Below are 19,500 nucleotides of genomic sequence, written 5' to 3'. Positions count from 1 at the left end.
AGGGTCAGCATGACAATTTTTCCATAGTCATAGCTATCTTGTTCTCCAGTAATTTCGCCAACATTCTTATCTTACTGATTATAGCCTGACCATGGATATTCTAGTGGCCTGGCCTTGGGTGTGGAATTATCTCATTCTAATTTGTTTTACTGACTATATCCTGGGGCAATTTAGAAACAAGTATTATAAATTATGATTATTGTATATAAAGTTTGTTAGTACTGTACGTTGTTGTTGTTGTTATTATTATTTTCCTCCAATCCTCCCTTTTTTCTTTTCTACCTGAATTACTCTTTTATATACATAACAATTCATAATTTCTCTTCAAGTTCTTGCGGCAGTATGTTTTCATATGCTGACTCTTCTTTCTTGAACCTCTGCTTCCCCACTTTCATTATTAACCCATTTTGCTTACTCCACCTCCATGTATTGAAGTTGTTATTAGAGTCATCCTACTCATAGTCCTTTTTATTAACATTTTGTATGAGAGGAATCAAACATGGTAAAAGCATAATGGCCAGGAATCCTAGTATGACAAATTTGACTAATTCTTTCCAAATTGAGAACTATCCACCAAGCCAACTTCTTATCCCCAGCTTTGGACTGGAACTTGAGCTAGATTGGCAAAAATATTTAAAGACAAGTCCGCTAAATGTTGGAAGTGCCAATGGACACCTGGTTTGTATTACCATGTGTGGCGGACATGCCCAAAAACAAAAAAATAAATAAATTGGATGAAAATATATATTTGGTTGGGGAAAAATGATAAAGCAGCATATAGATTTGAAACCAGAAATGTTTTTATTGAGCATCCAGAATAGTATGATAAAAGAAATATATATTTGATTTTACCCCATCTTCCCCAAAATAAGACATCCCCTGATAATAAGCCCAGATTTTTAAGTGCATGGCATTAAGGCCAAGCACTTATTTCAAGGTTCAAAAAAAATGAAGACACAATCTTATTTTCAGGGGAACATGGTACATGTATTAGCTGCAGCCAGAATTGTATTTGCACAACAATGGAAAACCAAAGAGATCCTGACAGATAAGGGAATAATAAAAAAAATATTAGAATGTGCAGAAATGAACAGATTAAAGCTTACATTTGATAAAAAAGAAGGAACTGAATATTTCTTGACACGGAACTTGTTTTACCAATAGATAATAAAAGATAGATAATAAAAACAGAAGTTAGAAATATGGGGGTATAAAAAGTACTAATGGGGTCGCAATTGGTTGTACACGACTTCGCAACTGACAACAACAAAAATATTATAAAGGAGATTTCTTAAAGTAGACAAGTAAAATATCATTATATTAGAATTAATAGAATGATGATGAATGCTATTGCAAACATTTTGATTATGATTTCCTAAAAATAATTGTACCCAGACAACACACTATTAGATTGCAATTGAATTTTTACATGTTATATAAATAAAACATATATTTTTTTAAAGGAATGGAGGCCAAGACCTTGGGCATCTTTTCTTTAATTTAATTAATTTTATTTAATAAATTAAAAATTATTTGATCTAGCCATGACACAACAATCCCTTGTAGTTCTCCATTTAATTATTGTGATTTTGAAATACCTTCCACACAGAGAAGGCCTAAGATTTTTGAGATTTTCAACTTTGTGGTGCAAAAATCTAAGACTTTATGGTCTTCAAACTCATTAATATTGGCCTTTAAAGTTCTCTGTTACTTAAAATTTATTAGTTTATCAAATATAAAATATAAAGAAAATAAAAATAATAGGAAACTAGGGAATAGAAATGGAACAGTTATGGATTAGATGGAAAAAAGAAAAATGGCTTCCGACTTCCAACTCTTTGTATCACAATCAAAGATAATAAAACTACACCCAACTTTTTACTTTAACAAAATGATAAAAAGTAGCCATTTTAATCAGCACAAGTCCATCTAATCAACAAAATCAAAATTTTGTTTTTTTATCACAAAATATCCAAAAGCAATTTGCAAATGGCTCATTCTTTGTCAAGTGGACCAATTTTCAGAATCTTCCCCACTCGACCGCCTTTAATTTCAATGAAACTTTGCACACACAGTGGTACCTCTTCTGTAGAACGCCTCTACTTAAGAACTTTTCTAGATAAGAACTGTGTGTTCAAGATTTTTTGCCTCCTCTTAAGAATTATTTTCTACTTAAGAACCTGAGCCCGGAAAAATTTCCCAGGAAATTTGAGAGCGGCATGAAGGCCTGGCCAGTTTCCTGCCATTTCCCCTTTAATCCAGGCCATCTCAGGCTTTTCTGGGCTGCCAGAGGAGCCTTTTGGTAGCATTTAGGAGGCTTTGGCAGCCCAGAGCAAATGAAGCGTTTTCCTTTCTCTGGGTACTTGGAGAGGGAATAAACCACTTCGCTGTGGTGACTCCCTTGTGCTGCCTCCCATACACCCGCTGCAAGGTTCCCTCCCAGAGGATCTGGGCATGGAAAGGCAAAAGGGGGCACTTCGGCCTGGCTGAATCAACTTGGCTTCAGTCAAACTGAGGAGTCACCACAGTGAAGGAAAAGCACCGGCTACAAAGCGAGTGAGCGAGAGGAGAGGGGAGCCTTTCAGCATGGGAATAAAGAGGAAGCAGGTAGCAGCAGCAGCAGCCACCTTTCGGTCAAAGGAGTGGGAGGTTCCCCCCTCTCACTTGCCAGGGTTTCTCTCCCTGGCTCAGTGTATAAGAGGTAGCCTCGTGCCAGGTGTAGGAGAGGCGCCTGCTTAAAGTTTTGGATTTTTTTGATTCTCCACACCTCACCGTCTTCCTTCAGCAGTGACTGTCCTCCTCTTCTTCCTCCTCCTCTTCCCACCCAAATTCTGAGCTTTTCTTTCTTTCTTAATGGGTTTGTACAGATTATTTGCTTTTACATTGATTCCTATGGGAGAAATTGCTTCTGATTGCAAACTTTTCTACTTAAGAACCTGGTCACGGAACGAATTAAGTTCTTAAGTAGAGGTAGCAATGTATATTATTTATGGTATTAAACTGAGGTGTGCAACGGAGTCTGCCGAGAAGGGCAGCATAAAAATCAAATAAATAAATAAATAAATAAATAAATTTTTAGGCCTAAAATTTTGCACACCTCAGTTTTATACCTTAAGAAATATATCTGCAAAGTTTCATTGAAATTGAAGGTGGTCGAGTGAGGACACCTGATCCACTTGACAAAGAATGACCCAAATGGAAACAAATTAGATATGTTCTATTCTTACAATAACGCAATAAATTTAACTCTACTTTTTTTCCTTGCTGTGAGAAATAATACATATTTCTGTTTGTAGTTATTAATATTTATAAACTGCTTCACATATTACCCAAATTTATTAACTCTTTCAGGTTCTTTAACTGAAAGGAGAAAAGCTTTTTATTTAAACCCATTTTAAGACTCAAGACTTTTCTTTGAAAATATTTCTTAAATCAATAAATTTTATTATGTCTTTTTTACATCCTCCTAATTTTCATACTTTCAAATTCACTTTCAATAATATTTTTCAAATTTTAAGAATTACTTAAACATTGTATATGTATATTTTCAAATTCATTTTATTAACACAAAACTGCATTAGAACTTTCTTTCATACATATATCAGATGTGTAAAGAGCCGTCCCAACTCCAATTGTCTTTGTAAGAAGCCGATTATCTAGGTCCTCAACAGTCAGGATTCAGGCCCGGCAACAGCACAGAAACTGCTTTGGTCACTCTGATGGATGATCTCTGGCAGGCCTGGGACAGGTGTTTATCCTCTGTCCTGGGGCTCCTTGACCTCTCAGCGGCTTTCGATACCATCGACCATGGTATCCTTCTGTGCTGGCTGGAGGGGTTGGGAGTGGGAGGCACTGTTCTTCAGTGGTTCTCCTCCTACCTCTCTGGTCGGTCGCAGTCGGTGTTAGTGGGGGGTCAAAGGTCGAACTCTAGGTTACTCGCTTGTGGGGTGCCTCAGGGGTCGGTCCTCTCCCCCCTACTATTTAATATCTACATGAAACCGCTGGGTGAGATAATCCAAGGGCATGGGGTGAGGTATCATCAATATGCAGATGATACCCAGCTTTACATCTCCACCCCTTGTCCAGTCAGTGAAGCAGTGGAAGTGATGTGCCGGTGCCTGGAGGCTGTTGGGGTCTGGATGGGTATCAACAGACTCAAACTCAACCCTGATAAGACGGAGTGGCTGTGGGTTTTGCCTCCCAAGGACAATTCTATCTGTCCGTCCATTACCCTGGGGGGGGGGAATTACTGACCCCCTCAGAGAGGGTCCGCAACTTGGGCGTCCTCCTCGATCCACAGCTCACATTAGAGAAACATCTTTCAGCTGTGGTGAGGGGGGTGTTTGCCTGGTGCACCAGTTGTGGCCCTATCTGGACCGGGACTCACTGCTCACAGTCACTCATGCCCTCATCACTTTGAGGCTCAACTACTGTAATGCTCTCTACATGGGGCTACCTTTGAAAAGTTTTCGGAAACTCCAGATCGTGCAGAATGCAGCTGCGAGAGCAATCATGGGCTTTCCTAAATATGCCCATGTCACACCAACACTCTGCAGTCTGCATTGGTTGCTGATCAGTTTCCGGTCACAATTCAAAGTGTTGGTTATGACCTATAAAGCCCTTCATAGCACCAGACCAGATTATCTCCGGGACCGCCTTCTGCCGCACGAATCCCAGCGACCAGTTAGGTCCCACAGAGTGGGCCTTCTCCAGGTCCTGTCAACTAAACAATGCCGTTTGGCAGGACCCAGGCTAAGAGCCTTCTCTGTGGCGGCCCCGGCCCTCTGAAACCAACTCCCCCCAAAGGTTAGAATAGCCCCCACCCTCCTTGCCTTTCGTAAGCTCCTTAAAGCCCACCTCTGCCGTCAGGCATGGGGGAACTGAGATATTCTTTCCCCCTAGGCTTCTACAATTTATGCATGGTATGTTTGTATGTATGATTGGTTTTATAACAAGGGTTTTTAGTATTGGATTGTCACATGTTGTTTTTACCACTGTTGTTAGCCGCCCCGAGTTCATGGAGAGGAGCGGCATACAAATCTATCTATCTATCTATCTATCTATCTATCTATCTATCTATCTATCTATCTATCTATCTATCTATCTAATAAATAAATAAATAAATAAATAAATAAATAAATAGCGTCATTAAATTAAATGCACACCTTTTCGCTTATCCTTGTAGAATAAAATCTTATTCTTCTCTGGAATGTCTATGCTCTGTTTCTCAAATAATTGTCAACCTTGTTATTATCCATGAACAAAAAGTCTCAAAGTTGTCCTCTTGAGTTGTGGATTTACTTGGAACTCTTGTTTTGGTAGTGCTGAAAGGATTGGATTTAATCTATCATCATAATAAAGATGGGCGTGATATTTTTATTCCATGGTTGCAACTAAGTCCTTTACATTGTCAGTTTTTTTGTGAAATTGTCTCAGTGCTTTGATACGTGATTTTATATATGATTGAACTCTTGTTCTTCTTTTGTGTTATTTTTAACATTTAGATCTTCTTTTATGACATGCTTAGAACATAATTGGTGTATAACAGCAGTTCTCAACCTGTGGTTTGTGACCCCTTTGAGGGTTGAATGACCTTTTCACAGGGCTTGCCTAAGACCATCAGAAAACACATATTTCTGATGGTCTTAGGAACCGAGACACCACTGTCTCCAGGTGGGTCCCCCCACCTGCAGATAATTCCACATATGAGTACCTGACGTGTTGACATTGCACCAACCCCATCAGATACACCCTGTACAAATACTGGTGTATGTAACAGGGATGGTGCCATAATGTACCTATGCAGACCGGTCACACATGTAGAGAGCAGCTACAGTGTTGAAAGCAGCAGTATTGGAGGTAAAACAACATTTCATGAACTATAATTACTGGGTAAATGTAAAATCATGTACAGTACTGTAAAATCATCAGATACCGCATACTGTCGCAAAATGTAGTAATGGAGTTTACTGTTGTTATATTAAGATTATTACCCATGCTAAACAATGCTTTAAGATAAAATTTCATGTATTTGTAATTAGAAATAAATATTTCACAATATATAATTATATAATGTTTTTGTGATTAATCACTATGATTTAATTATGTTCAATTTGTAACAATGAAAATACATCTGCATATCAGATATTTCCATTACAATTCATAACAGTAGCAAAATTACAGATATGAAGTAACAACTAAAATAATTTTATGATTAGAGGTTACCACAACATGAGGGACTATATTAAAGGATAGTGGTATTAGGAAGGTTGAGAATTTCTGGTCAATGAAATGAATGATTTTCTGTTAAAATATGCTCATTCTTGCTAGCTCCCTCTTGTGGTCAAATAATAGATTTTTTTAATAAAGCAGTTACTATTCCTAGCCAATCAGAGTTCATAAAAATTGAAAAGTTTCAGCCACCCACAACAAAGCAATCTAAAGCCACAGATTACTTAAATATAGTAAAATGTAGTCAGATTTTCATCATGTTTATCCATCAATTTTTTAATAAAATGATACTCCATGCTTCCTTATTTTAGCATTCCTCTAGCAAACCTTTTCTTTGTTTTAACAAAGTCTCAAAAATGGCACAGAGCTTCAAAAAGGGGCAATAAGCTGTGAGTTAAACAAGCCTTTTTTTTAAGCTTACACATATAATAACTCCATAAATTTATAAATGAAGTCACAATTTATTGCCTGTTTGAAAAATAAATTCCAAAATGGTTTATTTTTCAACATTTAAGTGATTGCAGCCCCCACCCCCAGCAGAACAGCTCACCAGTTGCTCTGAAGCACAGCTCCTGAAGCTTCATGCAGACTACTACTAAATGGAGGATCTTATGGGGTGATTCAAGGATTCTGCATAACTAAGGAGAAACATATAAACTGAACGAATGCATGTTCCTTCTGTTATTAAGTTCAAAAAAATGACATGGCAGAGAGACTAACCTCTGGGACAATGACAGAGTGCCATTATTCCAGTTGGCATTATCATCCGTCAACTATGGTCATAGGAATCCTTTAATATTGACCATTAAGGTTGTCTAGATATTTAGTTATTTCAGGGTCTCCTGCTTCAGGCTCAAAGTATATTTTCTTTCTCTCACTTATATGAGTATATCCTGAAACATGCTAAAGAAAATTCTATTCTCTGAATGTTACACTACTGATGACCTCTACAACACATTCCTACTTGAAATGAAAATTATCATCAGACTTCATGTATCTCTAACATGTACCATAAACAAAAAAAATAACCTCCCCATCTCAATAAGAAAATTACAAACAAGAAAAAATCTCTCTGGAGGAAAAACAAAAAACGACAAGTCTCCAACTTCAAAAGCCGATATAAAAGCATTTGCAATCAAATAAAAACAGAATGCCTTAACTAATACAGCAAACAAGAGGAAAACCTCCTACGCACCAAATCTAATAGAGCTTTCTACAACTTTGTCCACAATAAACTCAAAGACTCTAGACCTATCCCACCTCTCAAAGGACCCAACAACAAAGAATACCATGATGATTCATCCAAAGCCAACCTCCTCAACTCTTTCTTTGGCTCTATCTTTGTTAACAGCAATGGCTCATCCCCCAATTTCATCAATCTCACCTCAAACTCCCTCAACGACCTAACCCAAGTAGACTTCACAGAAGACCGAGTTGAAAAAGCATTACATGACCTTAAACCTTCTCTATCAGTCGGACCAGATGGTCTATGTGCTTACTTCCTAAAAAAGCTCTCTTCTGCCATAACTGAACCACTAAGCATAATTTTTGAAAAATCCTTCAGAAACAGCACACTTCCTAAGCTATGGTTGAAAGCAATGGTCATCCCCATCTTCAAAAAAGGGGACCCCTCTCTTGTCGATAACTACAGACCAATTTCACTATGCTGCGTCACATGCAAAGTCATGGAATCAATTATAAACAAATCAATTACTCTCCATCTAGAAACTAATAATTTGCTCTCTAACAAACAATTTGGTTTCAGAAAAAAACTATCCTGCAACCTGCAGCTCCTCCACTGCAAAAATATATGGACAACTCATCTAGATCAAGGGAAATCTACAGATGCAATTTATATTGACTTCTGCAAAGCCTTTGATTCAGTGGTCCACGACAAACTACTCCTAAAACTCAAATTCTATGGCATCTCAAGATCCCTCCACAGCTGGATTACAGCATTCTTGTCAAACAGACAACAAGTGGTCAAAATAGGAAGCACCATATCCACCCCCATCCTAGTTAAAAGCGGTGTTCCCCAAGGTAATGTACTGGGACCAACGCTCTTCATTCTCTACATCAGTGTTTCCCAACCTTTTTTGAGCCGCGGCACATTATTCATATTTTCAAAATCCAGGGGAACACTGAAAGGGGGGGGCGGGCTAAAGAAAAGTTTGGACAAAAAAACCCTCTCTCTTCCTCCCTTTTGCTCTATTTCTCCCTCTTTCTCTCTTTACCTTCCTTCCCTTCTTTCTCTCTCCCCATCCCTCTTTCTTTCTTTCTTCCTTTCTTTTTTGCTCTCTTTCTCTCTCCCTCCTTCCCTTCCTCTATGTCTTTCTCTCTCCCTTGCTCTCTCTCTCTCTCTGTCTCTCTTGCTATCTCTTTCTTGCTTTTTTCTCTCTCTCTTGCTCTCTCTCTCTCTCTTTCACTGTCTTGCTATATGTCTCTTTCTTTCTCTTTGCCTCTCTTGCTATCTCTCTTTCTTTCTCTCTCTTTCTCTCTCTCTGTCTGTCTCTCTTGCTATGTCTCTCTTTCTTTCTCTTTCTCTCTCTGTGCCTCTCTTGCTAAGTCTCTCTTTTTCTCTTGCTATGTCTCTCTTTCTTTTTCTCTCTCTCTGCCTCTCTTGCTATGTCTCTCTTTCTCTATCTCTCTTTCTCTGCCTCTCTTGCTGTCTCTCTTTCTTGCTCTGTCTCTCTTTCTCTGCCTCTCTTGCTATGTCTCTCTCTCTCTCTCTCTGCCTCTCTTATATGTCTCTCTTTCTTTCTCTCTCTCTCTCAGCTGACTGCAAGTGGGAGCCCTGACGGCGGCAGCTGGACGTGGTGCTGGACACCGTATATGCCAGGCACGCAGTGCCAGCATGTATGACGTCCAGCAGCACGTCCAACCGCCACCGTCAGGGCTCCCGCTTGCAGTCAGCTGAGAGAGAGAGAGAGAGCGATCCCTCTCGCCGCCGCCATCTCCCCATGACTGCCTGCGGCCGCTGCGGCAACCCCCCCCGCTCCCATCGGACACTTGCCGTCGATGCCAGAGAAGCTCCAGCTGGGCGGGGAGCTGCCGGTACTTCCGTCCTGGGGCTCCCGCTCGCAGCTGTCCCCCGCCTCCTGCTCGATGCCGCGGTTTTCGGCGCTCTCCTGCTGGGCCCCAAAGAAGGAAGGCGGGAAAAAGGTGCGAAGAATGGAGCTCTCCTTCTTCCTGCCTTCCTTCTTTGGGGCCCAGCAGGAGAGCGGCGAAAACCGCGGCATCGAGCAGGAGGCGGGGGACAGCTGCGAGCGGGAGCCCCAGGACGGAAGTACCGGCAGCGCCCCGCCCAGCTGAAGCTTTGTGGCACACCTGGCCTGCTCTACATCAATGACCTTTGCGATTACATCACAAGCAACTGTGTCCTCTTCACTGACGATGTAAAACTCTTCAACACCACCGATAACACAACTACTCTCCAAAAAGGCCTTGACGCTGTTTCTGAGTGGTCTAACACATGGCAACTCCAAATCTCAACTAGCAAATGCTCTGTCCTACACATTGGGAAGAAAAATCTGAACTCCAAATACGAACTGAATAATCAATTATCACAGATAATCCCCACTTGGTTAAAGACCTTGGTATACTAATAACAAAAGATTTAAGTGCCAAAGCCAACTGCAACAACATAGCCAAGAAGGCTTCAAGAGTTGTAAACCTAATCCTACGTAGCTTCTGCTCTGGCAATCTCATACTACTTACCAGAGCTTACAAAACTTTTGCCAGACCCATCCTCGAATACAGCTCATCTGTTTGGAACCCATATCATATCTCAGACATTAAGACTCTTGAAAATGTCCAAAGATACTTCACCAGAAGAGCCCTTCACTCTTCCACTCGAGATAGAATACCCTACGAGACTAGACTTTCAATCCTGGGCCTAGAAAGCTTAGAACTAAGACGCCTTAAACAAGATCTAAGTATTGCCCACAAGATCATATGTTGCAATGTCCTGCCTGTCGGCGACTACTTCTGCTTCAACCACAACACAAGAGCACACAACAGATTTAAACTTAATATTAACCGCTCCAAACTTGACTGTAAAAATATGACTTCAGTAACCGAGTTGTTGAAGCGTGGAACACATTACCGGACTCCATAGTGTCATCCCCAAACCCCCAACACTTTACCCTTAGATTTTCTATGGTTGACCTATCCAGATTCCTAAGAGGTCAGTAAGGGGCGAGTACAAGTGCACTAGAGTGCCTTCCGTCCCTTTTCCTATTGCTCTCCTATATCTCCTATACCTTTCTTCTATTCCTATATATCTTCTATTCTTTCATTGATATGTTCTATTACTATAACTTCTTTTCTATTATCTCTTAAATATATTTTACCATGAGTATCTCCTCTATAACCTTCATCATGTATTTTACTATGTGTATATAGATATATACCCACTAAAACCCTCATTGTGTATTGGACAAAATAAATAAATAAAATAAATAAATTTTGATTAGCAAATATGCAAAAATGGTTTGCAAAATAATATATTAGTATTGTAATATTCAACATTTGTGATAAAATGATTCTGCAATATAATCATATACTTGCTTCTTAGAAATAAGATTTGAAAGACATGTGATGAAAAATATTGTCCCATCTTTCCTAGGTATAAATATAGTTTAACTTTGTTTATTTGTTCAGATTTGTAATGCCACCCAACTCCCAAAGGACTCTGGGCAGCTCTATTATAGCACCAGTAATCAAACAGAGGTTGTACTAAAAAACCTTAGATTTTGACAATTGGAGATTGTTATCTATAACCTAGCTATAGGTAAATATGTAGCAATTTGAAGCCAGAAAAGTAAATTTAGCATCTCACTTTCCCCATAGACTGCAGAACAATTATACTGAGACAGTAACATTAGCATCAGTTTAAGTTCAAATGGAATAGGCTGTAGTTTTGCCACATAACTTCTTGCTCGTAGTGTGTTTTATTGCAAATTTTGTTGTGATTTATGGCTGACGTTCAGTTGTTCCCTTATATATATTGTTCTGTGATTATAATATTTATACTTTTTATTTGAAATGCATCCACACCAGCAAACCAGTTACTTCATGATAGTAATGTTCTCTTCTCTTAACAGAACAGTCCTGAGGAGGAGACGGAATTAAAGAAATTAAAAGTTTTGGAGAAATCAGTGGAACAGCTTGCTAAAAAAATAGATGAAGTAAATAAAGATCTTAGAGAGATTCAGAAAGTAAGTTATTTTGCATTTCAATAGTTAATATCTATTTGTAAAAATCAGGTACAGATTTGTCAGTTTAGAAACAGATAAAATCTAGCAAAATACATAGTCAAAAGGTATCTTTATATGAAAATCAATTTTCTTTTGAATGATTGCTATATAATATCTAGGCTCTGGAGGAATGACTGAGATATGTGTAGATCATGCATATTTTACTCTAGAATTGTGATAGATTTACTCTAATTGAGATTTTGGAATTCCTCTCAGTGAGGAAAGAGTGATATGACTTTGACTATGAATGTTGTTAATATTAACAAGTCTGCGGAGAGGGGCAGCATACAAATCTAATAAATAATAATAATAATAATAATAATAATAATAATAATAATAATTATTATTATTATTATTATGATAGAGCCTAGATCTGAAAGTAACCGCCCCAATTAATGATGCAGATGTGTAAGAGCATGTGTGATCTGTACATGTGATATTGGGGAAGGGCTTGAGATTGAGAAAGAAGACAGCCAGCTTCTACAGCAGTAAGGACAGAAGAAAATATGAGAGAATAGAAGTTTGCATATAAAGGAAGTTTGAGTATGTGATGTTTATGACTAAATGAAAATGAATGGTGTATCCAGGCTTACTGATGTATATTATTAAATTTCATTTATATTCATATGGACCAATCCTTGTCTGCGTAGAAAGTTGGATGCATATTACCTTTCGTATACATGGAATTACTTACAGAGGTATGAATAATATAGGACAGTTGTTATAATAAAAATGCCTATTCCAATTAAGTTATGATTAAGCATAATGTAAACAGTGTATTTTTTCATATAGGATTTTCTTTCAAAGAATAATCAAACTGAAGCTCTTAGTCAATTGGATAAGCGGATAAAAGGAACTGCTGAGCAGTTTATGAAAATTCTGGAACAAATAGATGCTATAGTAAGTAAATAATGACAACATATTATGGTTAACTGAAAGAAATCTTAGTTCTTTAATTTTAAATGATGACCTTAGAATTATTAAATGTGATTAATTATAATAGTCAACATAAATAAATTAATCTATAGTCACCTTATTGTGATATAACATCTTGTCACAGAGGTTAACCTTCAGTGGTCTAAATAATTTCTGTACTCCAACAAAATCTCCTGAATCGTTAAAATATGTTTTGAAATCCACAAGATTTGCTAAAATTTATGTTAAGTTTTTATAAAGTTTTGTGGAATGTCAAATTCTCTTGAGAGTTTGGCTGTTTTATTTTATTTTATTTTCAACTGAATTCTTGATGTTTATGGACATGATTTTGGAAGATAAGTTGTTGGCTGGAGATGGTTGTTGTGGATTCTCTTCATCCCGCTCTACTAATGATAGATTCTGAGGATGAGCCAGGCCCATCTTGATACCCTGGGCTAATGGTTTTGCCAGCTGATGGTGAGAGTGAGGGAGAAATAAACCTGGATGAACCTGAAGGACCACCAGAGATGGCAGATATGCCAATGACAGTAGTGTCTGACTTGGAGGAGGAGGAAGATCAGGAGCCTTTGCTAGATGTCTACTTTACAAGACTTTGTATTGTATTGGCAGTTCTGTGTTAGCAAAAACTTCAGAAGAGAAGGATTTAGGGGTAGTGATTTCTGACAGTCTCAAAATGGGTGAGCAATGTGGTCGGGCGGTAGGAAAAGCAAGGAGGATGCTTGGCTGCATAGCTAGAGGTATAACAAGCAGGAAGAGGGAAATTGTGATCCCGCTATATAGAGCACTGGTGAGATCACATTTGGAATACTGTGTTCAGTTCTGGAGACCTCAGCTACAAAAAGATATTGATAAAATTGAAGGAAGGATACCATGGTCGATGGTATTGAAAACCACTGAGAGGTCAAGAAGCACCAGGATAGAGGAGTGCACCCTATCCCAGGCCTGCCAGAGATCATCCATCCATGCGACCAAATCGGTTTCCATGCTGTAACCAGGTCTGAAGCCAGATTGAAATGGGTCCAGATAATCCGCTTCTTCCAAGGTCCGCAGGAGTTGGAGCACCACCACTATTTCAAAAACCTTCCCTACAAAGAGAAGGTTGGAGATAGGATGATAGTTATTCAATGAGGCTGGATTCAAGGAAGGCTTCTTGAGGAGGGATCTCATAACCATTTCCTTCAAAGGTTGCACAAAGGGCCTCTTGCTCAAAGAAGTGTTGACCTGGAGCCAGCCTCGTGTCACCTCCCTATTGGCTGAAACCAGCCAGGAGGGACATGGGTCTAACAAGTGAGGATACTCATCGTTCCTATGGCCTTGTTTACTCCATCAGTGGGCACAGGGTCAAACTCATCCCACACAACGGGACTAGGACTTGCTCCAGTCAGCTTGATTGACATTGCCTAATTGGAGTCTAGGTCTACCCGAATCTTAGCGATTTTGTTCATCAGAAACTGAACAAATTCCTCGGCTCTACCCTGCAGGGGATCTTCTGCTCTCTGCACCTCAAGAAGCAAGTGGGACACCCTAAACAGGGCAGCCGGGTGAGAATTATGTACGCAATAAGAGCTGAAAAATACACACATTTTGCTGCCCCTATTGCCACTAAATAAGTCCTAATATAAGTTTTTAGTAATGTTCGACCAGACTTGGATTTACTGGCCCTTCAGCATCGCTCTAGACATCTCTTCCAAGGGAAAGGGAAAAGTTCCTATACCCCTTAAAATCAGATCATGTATCCACTGCCCCTAGAGTAAAACCAGGTTGAGTGTGTGTTGGCTCTTATGAGTTGGGTCCTCAACTACTTGAGTCAGGTCCATGATTGCTATGGAAGCCATGAACTCTTGCACTGCCCCCAAGAACTCACTGAGTAATGATAGGTTAAAGTTCCCCAAGACCAACAGTCTGGGGAACTCCACCACCAACTCGGCTACTGTCTTGAGCAGCGTAGGCAGGGCTCTACAATGCAGCTGGGAGGCAGGTACATTAGCAACAAGCCCACCCGAACCCCTCGGTCCAACTTCAGGTGGAGAGACTCACAGCTGACTGTCTCGGATGCAGGGATCCTGCGAAGATTAAGGGTTTTCCGGACTATAATAGTCACTCCTCCACCCCTTCCCTGGTGTCGTGACTGGTGCAGCACCTGAAACTTGACTGGAACATCCCCTTGTGGCCCAGCCAGGTCTCAGTTATACATGCCAAGTTAGCCTCCTCCTCCTCCAGGAGCATGTCCCGGATCAGAGAGGCTTTTTTGGTTACTGATCTGGCGTTCAGCAGCAACAGCCTGAGACCAGGACCCTGACATTCACTGTCACCAGCTATACGGGTTGAACTCGAGGGGTCAGAACAAGGAATCACTGTAAGGTAGCAAGACTTGGTTCCCCATGAGCGGTCTTCCCCTCAGTTTCCATCATACCCACTTCTCCCCATTGCAACTATAATGCTCCATCCCTTGTGCTCCCCGGAGATCCCTTCTCCAATCCCATAAGTCTCCCTTACCACTGGCAGGCCCCATGCATTCATGCCCCACCTGCCTCTGTAAGTCCATTCAGGAGGGGGGATACTGGCCTTCACCCCGGTGGCCTCATTTTAACTAATCAGTCAGTCATCCCCATTCCCACATATACTATATATATTCATATTCACATACCATACCATTCACATCATCGAGTCGGGGGTTACAGTCGGGCCCCCACCTGCTTGTGTTCCACATTCAGCAGAGGGGACACCGGCTATTGCCCTCGGCCCGTCCATACATCAATTCAATTTCTCTAAACAATTATTCTCCCCCTTACCATAAAATAACAGTAAATAGAAATTAGATAAAAACAGTACAGATACTTAAGAATTGAAATAAAACAACCATCCCAATCAATCTGTCCAATGTAAATATTGAGGAAGCAAGAGACTCCTGATAACACAATAGTCTTAGTCTAGTCAGTATAGGTCTTAGTTTTGTAAAACCAGTGAGAACAATAGATGTGAGGGAAGGGAGAGGTGGAGAGTCGAAATATAGTTCCCAATCTGAAGGCACGATGAAAGTCAAGTTCCAAGGGTTAAAAGGTAGTCCAAACCATGTTGTTAATGCAAGGCTCAAAGTTGATGTTAATATTCTGGAAGTTTTATCCCTTGTTAAATTAAAAATGTCTCTGTGCCAGAAGCTCTTGGTTTTATTATTCTGCCCATCAAGAATATCATATTCTTGCTGGGTGGCTCCGGTGGCTTTGGCAGGGGCTGGGCAGGGGCCGGTTCTCCCTGGCTGAATCAGCTCTCAGCCGAGGAGAACCGGCTCCTGCCACAGTCAGTCACCAGCCAAGCCTGCCACACAACAACACGGATGGGTGGTGTGGGAGCTTATGTAGATGAGCCCCCTCATGCTGGACAATCAGGGCCGCCCCGTGGACCTTCTCCACCAGCTGGATGCACAGAGCACTGAGGGGACGCCCGCCCATTTCTCATCAGCTGCTGCCGTGTGCCCCACCTCACCTGCCCAGCTGCAGGGGTCCCTGCCAGCACTACCCCCAGTTTGGATACCCGTGGCAACTAGCCGTCCCCATCCAAACTGGGGGTGGTGCCATCAGGGACCCTGCATGGAATGCCCGCCGCTGGGCAGGTGAGGCAGGGTACGTGGTGGCAGCTGAAGAGAAACGGGCAGGTGTGAGGGGGCTCATCTTCATCAGCCCTCACCCCAATCTTCTGCCTCCAGGGTGCCTTTGGGAGGTTGCAGTGAGGCAGGTGAGGTGGGAGTGCGTGACAGCAGCTGAGGAGAAGCAGGCGGGTATCACCTCGGCGCTCTGCGCATCCAAGGGGTTGCATTGGAGAGCAACACACCCCACACCCTGGCATCCCATTGCGCCATCCAAACTGGGATGGAGAAAAGGGAGGTAGGTAGATAGGAAAGGTAGACCCTGAAAATGTCCACCTGAGAAAGGCGTTTTGCCTTGACTGCTCAAAAAGGCTTTGGAGGAAGCCATAGGGAAGGAGAAGGGAGGGGAGAGTATGTGTGTGTGAGAGAGAGAGAGAGAGAAAGAGAGAGAGAGTGATATGATGGGGAAGCACCTTCCGCGAGAGACCAGCTCTGGTCCCGAAGGTTGTTTTCCCTACGTTCATCTCTCACGGGAAAGCCTTGTCCCAACTGGGGAAGAAGGGGGAGGGGACGGCTTGGAGAGGGGGCGGCATCTGGGCTAACATCTTAGAGGGGCGATGTGTGTGTGTGTGTGGTCTTTGGGTGGATCCCCCCCTTTACTTCCTCGTCCCTCCTTCCGTAAAAGCGCAAATGGGGCTTCCAGGTTTTAGCAAACCAAGAAAGAAATCTGGGTGGTGCCTAGGGGAGGTAGGTAGATCCCCCACCCTCCTTGCCTTTTGTAAATTGCTTAAAACCCACCTGTATCGCCAGGCATGGGGGAATTGAGATATCTCTCCCAGGCTTATATAGTTTTATGTATGGTATGCTTGTGTTGTATGGTTTAAAATGATGGGTTTTTATATGTTTTTTAAATATTAGATTTGTTACATTGTCACACTATTGTTATTATTGTTGTGAGTCGCCCCGAGTCGCGGAGAGGGGCGGCATACAAATCTAATAAATTTAAATTTTATTATATGATGATGATGATGATGATGATGATGATGATGATGATGGGGTAGCTGGGTGGAATGTTATCCTCCAACCAAGACCCTTCTCCCATGACTGGTAGAGGAATTCTGGGAGTTGAAGTCCACTAGTCTTAAAACTGTCAAGTTTGAAGACCCCTGAGTTAAGGTTTAGAAGTGCAATGGTCTTCAAACCTGGCAAGATTAATGCTTGTGGACTTCAACTCCCATTCCTAAGGTAGCATGACTGGTGGAGGAATTCTGGAAGTTGAAGTCCACAAGCTTGAAGACCTTGAAGCTGTCAAGTTTGAAGTTTGTTAAAGGTGTACATGGTTTTAAAAAGTATACATGGTTGTAAAAAGTATTCTGCTACACTGGTATTTTATTAAATGATATAATACTACAGTGATCCCCCGATCATTGCGAGGGTTCCGTTCCAGGACCCCCCGCAACGAGCGGGTTTTCGCGAAGTAGCGCTGCGGAAGTAAAAACACCATCTGCGCATGCGCAGATGGTGTTTTTACTTCCCAGCAGCGAGGAGCCGAAGATTGGGGTTTCCACGCCGCCCACGCGAACTCCTCGCTGCTGCCGCTCCCGCCGCTCGCCCGCCCTGAAAGGGAAAGCCCCCCCAGGCCGGCTCCGATCCCCCCAGGCCGGCTCCGATCCCCCAGGCCGGCTCCGATCGTTTTAAAACAGGCGCGCCTCTTCTCCGCTGACTCCTGGCGAACTTCCCCGCTTTAGGAGTCAGCGGAGAAGTGGCGCGTCTGTTTTAAAAGATCGGAGCCGGCCTGGGGGGGCTTTCCAGCAACCCACGAGCCCCCAACCCGGGCTCGTGGGTTGCTGGAAAGCCCCCCCAGGCCGGCTCCGATCCCCCAGGCCGGCTCCGATCGTTTAAAAACAGCCACGCGGCTTTCCAATGAGTCCCGAAGACAAACGTCAAACTTCCGCGTTTGTCTTCGGGACTCATTGGAAAGCCGCGCGGCTGTTTTAAAACGTCGCCGCCGGCATGGGTGGCTTGCCAGCACCCCCCCGGACCCCCAACCCGGGTTTGGGGGGCTGCTAGGAAGCCGCCCATGCCGGCGGCGACGTTTTAAAACAGCCGCGCGGCTTTCCAATGAGTCCCGAAGACAAACGTCAAACTTCCGCGTTTGTCTTCGGGACTCATTGGAAAGCCCTCCCGCCAGCAAGAGGGGCAGGGTGCGGACAAGCCGTTCGCTCGGGCCGCTTCCCAGCTGAGTACTCAGCTGGGAAGCGGCCCGAGCGAACGGCGTGGGCGGGAGAAGGGCGCGCGAGCCGCGGGCGCGTGGGCAGGCAGGCTGCGGACAAGCCGTTCGCTCGGCCGCTTCCCAGCTGAGTACTCAGCTGGGAAGCGGCCCGAGCGAAGCGGCAGCAGCGAGGAGTTTGCGTGGGCGGTGGGGAAACTCCTCGCTGATGCCCGCCAAGAGGGGGAAGACCTAGGGAAGCCGCCCAGCAGCTGATCTGCCCGGTGCCATCTATGCATGCGTGCCCATAGAAAAAAAGGGCACGCATGCGCAGATGGTGTTTTGACTTCCGGGTTCAAAAATCACAAATTAGCCTGTTCGCAATGGTCGGGAACGCAATAACCGGGGGATCACTGTACACCATTTTTGAATTGAGTTGAATTGAATTTATTAGATTTGTATGCCGCCCCTCTCCGAAGATTCGGGTTGGCTCACAGCAAGACAGTAATACAATACAATACAAATCTAACGTTAAAATTTAAACTAAAAACCCATTAACTACACAGTCATACACACTCGGTCCATCTGATCAATATAGAGGTCAGAGAAAAGGGGGGGAATCCCCCCATGCCTGGTGGCAGAATACTTTTTTCCTTGTTTTCCTCCTCTAAAATCTGGGTGCGTCTTATACACCGATGTGTCTTATACACCAAAAAATATGGTAATTAGCACAAGTGTCCAAGCTAGTATGCTGAAACCGCTAGCAAAGGTTGTAATTAATTCAAGTCCCAGGGTAACAATGTAGATTCTTTCTTGGAAAGCACATCTCCAACCGTTTCAAGAGATTCACAACACATCTGCCCTATGCTTTACTGAAACGTGGCTAAATGAGGAAATTTATGATAATAATATGCGTATACCAGTGTTCCAGATACTTTGCGCAGATAGGAATACAGAATTATCGGGGGGAAAGGGAGGATGCTTATGTGTATATATCAATGCTGGTCTCAGGACATCACCATTATACAAAAATTCTGTGATGAAAACTTGGAGTCTTTAATTATTAATTGCAAACCCTTTTATTCTCCTTGAGAGATTAATTCTTTCTTAATATCTGCGGTTTTCATCCATGCACAAGCATCTGTAAAAAAGGCACTAAGAACTCTAGCTGATCAGATTACGGAAGCTGAAGCCAAATACCCTGATTTACTGGCCATTATTTTGGGAGATTTAAACAAGGGAAACTTAAGAGATGAGCTACCAAAATACTTTCAACATGTACA

General features: G+C 42.2%; 1 protein-coding gene across 2 annotated transcripts in view; it reads left to right on the top strand.

Annotated features, from left to right (window-relative positions):
- BAG1 (BAG cochaperone 1) overlaps positions 1-19,500 on the top strand; it is an 81,160-nt gene that overhangs the window by 24,104 nt on the left and 37,556 nt on the right. The window contains exons 4-6 of one of the 2 annotated variants that reach the window (XM_070729643.1): positions 11,337-11,450; positions 12,140-12,187; positions 12,282-12,389. In XM_070729643.1, coding sequence (XP_070585744.1) covers positions 11,337-11,450; positions 12,140-12,187; positions 12,282-12,389 — 270 coding nt within the window. The remainder of the gene's footprint in view (positions 1-11,336; positions 11,451-12,139; positions 12,188-12,281; positions 12,390-19,500) is intronic. The other variant, XM_070729644.1, reaches the window with a different exon arrangement.

Source organism: Erythrolamprus reginae, chromosome Z (genome assembly GCF_031021105.1).
Source record: "Erythrolamprus reginae isolate rEryReg1 chromosome Z, rEryReg1.hap1, whole genome shotgun sequence".
NCBI lineage: Eukaryota > Metazoa > Chordata > Lepidosauria > Squamata > Dipsadidae > Erythrolamprus > Erythrolamprus reginae.
Note: the sequence above shows the minus strand (reverse complement) of the source record. Positions and strands in the feature narration are given on the sequence as shown.